Genomic DNA, 6000 nt, shown 5'->3' with positions numbered 1-6000 from the left:
AATTAGAAAAATCCAACAGCCTGTCCCATCCAATTCATTAATAAATCATGTATCATCTGTCACATACAAAATTAATTACAGTATAAACAAGTAATAAATAGAAAACAAAATAGAAACATCAAACAGAGCACTGATTTGCTTGAGAAAAATCCATCAGCAGGCATGGTCAAGAAGCCTCTGCTTTCATTATCAGACTCTCACAGCCAGACTGTTATTAGCACACTTTGACCTTGACATTATATAGTTGAAAGAAAGCCATGGGCAGTGGAGAAAATAAAAGGAAACAAGTGTGGGAGGAACCAGGGGTATTTCCGTGGGGACAAACAAACCCAAACACACCTGGTTTGTTCCCATAAGGCAAGTTTCTACTGACAATATTACCTGTGCACAATCAAAGCCAGCTTCTGCTTAAATCCAATTCAGCTATTAATTTCTAAGTCTAGGTTTTTGTTTGTTTGTTTTTTCTTTTATGTAAAAAAGGAATAAAAACCTGCCTGCCATTACCTTTCTTTGGATCTCCTGGTCCAAAACACCAGGATGTTTCCAACATGTCCTGTGATGATACAGGATTAGAAGCTGGTAGACTTGGGACAGGTGAAAAAGAGACCAAAAAACAAACAAACAAAAAAATAGGCAGCTCAAAGACTGGTGGAAATCACAGTTCTAGAGTGATGATGACAGAAGGCCCCACAATGCAGCTGTGACCAGAAACAAGGCATTCTGGGAATTAATCAGGCCTGCTCTATTCTGTACCATCATTCCAGTACCTGTAAAGAAAGAAAAAACAACACTCATCAAATACTAATACATTGGGAAAATGCATGCACAACCTCTTTCTTTTCCCTATCAGAAACCAGTTCTACAAGAAATACTTGTATTGGAACTTAAACATGCGTGGAGGACCAATAAATGTCAATTGTGTTGACATGCTGTACTTGAACAGTGCCTGGGTGAAAACATAGTAGGTCAGTTATGTTAAGAGGAGAGGGAGGTGGTGGTGTGTGTGTGTGTGTGGGGGGGGGTTGAGGGGGATTGTGTCTGCAGCATCTGTCTTCTCACAGAAGCGAAGCCTCTCAAATACAGTAGAGGCTGGCTCTGCAAATCAGAGATCTGAGCCAGATCAATGCCAGACTTGAGCCACAGTCCGTCACTCAAGCATGATAAGGCTAAGTTGCCAGCAGTCGGAACTCTTTAATAACATCTCAAGTTAGCTTAACAGCACTGTTATCTTAGACGTCATAGGAAGCTTGCCCTTTGTGCTTACCTGAATCCCGGGACACAATTGTTTCGTGGGCCGCACCGTCCCCTCCCTCGCCCCATGACCGCACCTCAAGGACAACGTAACCGTTGTCTTTGGGCAGCGGCAGCCGAATTGATGTCTGACCTTTGTCTAGCACCTTTAGGGCGGACTGGCCTTCATGTTTATATAGGACCTGCAAAGGAAGCACAGGTATGACTGTTGAGTTTTCCAATTGTGTGTTGACACGTTAACTACACACAACTAATTAACTATACACACACACACACACACACACACACACATACATACAGACATACACAAACACATGTTAGTATGTTTACACAGTAATCAAATGATTATATGTGTACACACAGGGTGCCCCGCCTCTGACCTTGATATCCTCCCCTTTGCTTAATTATTTTCATCACAGGGGGGGACAACATTTATCCCCCTCTGCTCCTCATATTGATTAATGCTACAGTACTTATAAGTAAAGCACTGCAACGTGAGAACAGTCTAGTACATAATAATCTGACATCAGAAACGCACGTCACTGTCAGGGCTCGTGCTGCTGACACAGTAGCTGCGTGATGACTGGTTAATTTGGCCTTAATCATGCAGGACATTTCAGAATGTCGACTGTGTAACCAATCATAAATGGCTAGTTTCAATAGAAAAGTTAGCTGGACAAATAAATAAAAAAAAAACGAAAAGGATACAGTGCAGCATATCGTCATAATTTAGAACCTTCAAAATCAGATAACTGATGCAGCTGAGATGGAGGACAACTTGACGTAGAGTAGGCTAGAACATATTGTCCAAAGCAACTTACATTAGGTGAGGAGATATTTGCTGAATGTCACAAAAAGTGTTAGAAATTGCTTGGCATCGCTTATGCCCGAACTACCTGTAGTTTGCGGAGGACTAACGAGAAACCACTCGTTTGATAAATTAGACAGTAGGCCTAGTGGACAAATAACTTTCAGAAATAATATGTAGCCTACTGCAAAAACAAATGTTGGTACTGTAAACTATCTAGCGGGTGTTTTAACAGCTGCAAGAAATAGAGGCTTCATGGTCATGGCCCATGTTCTGGTTTGTAAATTATTTTCATAAAACTCTAAGTTGCCCTATCATAAATTCACTCTCCAAACTCTTCACTGCACTGTAGACAATTAACTGACAGTATGACAGTAGCCTAGGCTATGTATTTTCTGTACAATAAACATTTTTTTTCTCCAACTTTTGCAATATTACGCACTTGGCTACGGAGGCAAATCTGCAGGAGAGAGAATGCACGTACGCAGCGATTACAAAATGTATAGGCTTTGTAGGTTCCCAACAAAGAAACAAAGGTAATTCACTAACTCAAGGCTTCAATGGCATCATATACAACGTTTTTTACACAACAAAAACAGAAAGGATGGAGGCAGCAAAGGTAGGAGTCATTTCTCATTCTCTCTTTATTTACGTTATTTTTTGATAGTTTTCATGTTATTCTTAGTCCCTTTTAACGTTACTGCTTCCAAGTCGGCTGATGTCGTTAACGTTGGTCCATTGGGAGCTTACTTTAGCTTTTGCCCTGGACTGACATTCTTCCATCCATCCATCCATCCGTGAGCGGTGCTGCACTTCACTGTCTGGTCGAGGAGATGTCTTGGGACAGCTGGACCTAGATTCTACACTGCGAAAGATCTACCGCGGCCGCCGAGCTGCTGCAGACCTGCGAGCTGCCATCTGCCTTGCCTGGAGTTTTGGTTGTGCTGCTAACGTTTGAAACTACGTTGAAGAACTGCAATCTCTCGGAGCATCAAACTGTCGCTGTCATAAGTCCACCGAGTTGCTGATCTGTAAGATCGCCCACGACTTCAGACGTGTAATGATCTGAGCCTAGCTGTTATGACTGTACTCCCATAATGCTGTGCGTGTGTGTGTGTAATGTTGATGTTGGTTTTAGTATGAGTAATGGCGTTTACCTTGTCATGTATGTGTTAGCTGGTATAGTCTTTCTCTATGTTGTACCTCATGTGTTTACCCCGTGTATTGTATGTGACTACCCTGTTTGTGTATCGTGCTTGTATAATTGATCTCCCTTGTGTTGCCTGTTTAATGACGTTCATGTGTTTTTGGTGCATAACCAATAAAGACCATTTTGAGACAACCTTGCAGATTGTTACAGACGGTTAGGCCTATGCCAGAGAGGTTAAAGCGGAGCTAGACTGCAGTCTGTTACAAGTAGCACTAGGGCCTACTAACATCACTTATTGAAGGCCTGTTAACGTTAAATCCTCCGGGTTGGTCTGAAGACACGACTGTAGCTACGCTATATCATTGACCTCTCCAGAATAAGTCCCGCCTCCGTAACTTCCGTATCCATCCAACTTCCGGGCGTGGATTGTCTATGGGAAATAACATGGCGTTTCGAAATATCATACCGGTAAAACATCTGTAGGTAGCGAAGTTGAAAAAGCTGGTGGGCAGATTGGCCTACACACTTCTGCCAAATAGTTTCCACTGGATTTTTTGATTGTCGGTGCCGTTTAAGTAGTATACTATAGACGATACTACTTAAACGGCACCGAAAATCAAAAAATCCAGTGGAAACTAGATGGCAGAAGTGTGTAGGCCAATCTGCCCAGCAGCTTTTTCTACTTTGTCACCTACAGAGTTTGACAGGTACGATCTTTCAAAACGCCATGTTATTTCCCATAGACAATCCACGCCCGGAAGTTGGATGGATACGGAAGTTAGGAGGCGGGATATATTCTGGAGAGGTCTATTGCCATTGGACTGAGTGGGACTAACGTTAAGTTAACACGGACTTTTCTTTATTTTAATTTCTTATTTATTTCTTTATTTATTTTATTACTTGTTAATTTTTGTTTGTTGTCTGTCTTGTATGACTACCATTACGTGTCTCGGGTAGCCTACGCTCCATCAGGCATCTTTTGTCTTGTGCGTATTTCGTAAAAATGTCTTGATCTCAAAAAAATGTCTTGATCTGACATGTCTTGATGTCTTTGTCTTGATGTCACGGGAAGGCTGGCGACTAAGCCGCTCCGTCTGACATTTTGTCTTACGCGTAAATGTCTAGTGTGTAAAGCGACCTTGGGTCGCAAAAGGCGCTATGTAACAAATTAAATGTATTTGTTACAAAATTAATATAGGCTATTGTTAGCCAATTACTAGGCTATGAGTCATTTTTTTTTTTGTGGGGGGGACTTATTCAAAATCACCCCCCCCCACTGTTTTTTTTTTTTCACAAATCGCACCCTGCATACACATATTGATTTGTTTGTTGATGGAAACCTTATGTAGAAGTGTCTTCTTATCATTTGCTAACCCTCTAAAAAGGAGCTTTGTGCGAGATGGAGTACATTTACACAGGCCAATATTGATCAGATATAAGAAACTAAACTTTATAGAGATATCACAGCAATCTCCTTGTGTGACATTGAATCGAGGAAGACCTAATACAATTGATTTAGTTTTTTATGCGCCTCTATAAGGAAGAGGGCTTAATTGGCAGTCTTATTAGTTGCAATATCTCATATCTCAGTCCTAAATCTAACATTACACCAATTCATTTTGCTGGTGACTTTTATTTCATGATGATGTGTCACGCATGTTTTGTGTTGGTGAAATTGATTACTGTAATAAAATTCTCTTCTCTCCAGATGAAAGGTTTCAGACCGGTAAACACGTATGATAAAGTACAAACAAAGTGTTCATGGGAATAATCGAAACAGAAATGACACCAATTTGCATAGTCTGCACGTCAGGCACACACATACAAAATTACATAAATACACATGCACACACACACACACACACACACACACACACACACGATAAAGATACTACTTTATATGGCCTAGACATGCCACTCACCTTGTAGCCCAACACTGCTGATTCATTATCCATGGCCATCACTGGATCCCATCTCACAATTACCCATGATGCATCTGTTTTCCAGGAGATGTTGCCAGGAGGACGGTTGGGGGCTGTGAGTGGAGTAGAAAGAGGGCTTTGTTTTTTTTAAACCTAAATGACGATTGTCATGTTGTACCAAAATCAAAGTGAGACACCATTCTTAGTCTCACTGAAATCTAAATCTACTGAAACTAAAGTGCAGTACTGTCTGGGGATTTTCTACACTATGTGTGGATAGGGGAGAGTTCACTTCAGCTGCTTATCAAACCTAATAATCAAAATGTTATTACTCTGATAAGAACAAGGCATGGGCATAGTGGACATCTTATCTATCATCATATCTATTTGTTTATTGCAATCTTGGGAATCTGGCACACCAGGTCAAATCAAAAGTAACAAGCCTAGGTGTCATCTTAGATACAGAGTTGAGCTTCAAGCCCGATATAAGTACTGTAAAGTTACTCAGACAGCTTATTTCCATCTGAGAAACATTGCCAAAGTGTGGCCTTTTTTAACACAAGATGCAGAGAAATGAATCCATGCCTTTCACTAGTATCACTAGAAGGTTAGACTACTGCAATGCACTTTTTACTGGTCTCCCAAAACTTTGAACTGCATTCTGTGTATGAAAGGTACTATACATAAAGCTTATTATTATTATTATTATTATTATTATTATTATTATTATTATTACTACAGGATCACATCATTTTACTCTGCAGGTTTAGCAAGTCCACTGTGTAATTTTTGTCTAAACGTATTCTTTGTGTAAGTGTCAGAGCCAAGTCTTTTTAAACTACTGCATGTTTGTCTTTAAATTGTAGCTT

The 6000-nt window shown here is 40.5% G+C and overlaps 1 protein-coding gene across 1 annotated transcript in view; it reads right to left on the bottom strand.

The window, feature by feature from the left end:
- Positions 1 to 663: 663 nt before the first annotated feature.
- Positions 664 to 6000, bottom strand: part of cntn2 (contactin 2) — a 29853-nt gene continuing 24516 nt past the window's right edge. The window contains exons 23-25 of the mRNA XM_076269174.1: positions 5132 to 5244; positions 1265 to 1433; positions 664 to 767 (exon numbers count right to left, since the gene is read on the bottom strand). Coding sequence (XP_076125289.1) covers positions 664 to 767; positions 1265 to 1433; positions 5132 to 5244 — 386 coding nt within the window. The remainder of the gene's footprint in view (positions 768 to 1264; positions 1434 to 5131; positions 5245 to 6000) is intronic.

This window comes from Alosa pseudoharengus, unplaced genomic scaffold (assembly GCF_046254945.1).
Source record: "Alosa pseudoharengus isolate Yale_2024_CS ecotype anadromous, Long Island Sound unplaced genomic scaffold, YU_APseudo_1.1 YU_APseudo_1.1_scf_5, whole genome shotgun sequence".
NCBI lineage: Eukaryota > Metazoa > Chordata > Actinopteri > Clupeiformes > Clupeidae > Alosa > Alosa pseudoharengus.
This window is presented reverse-complemented; position numbering and strand designations above follow the sequence as displayed.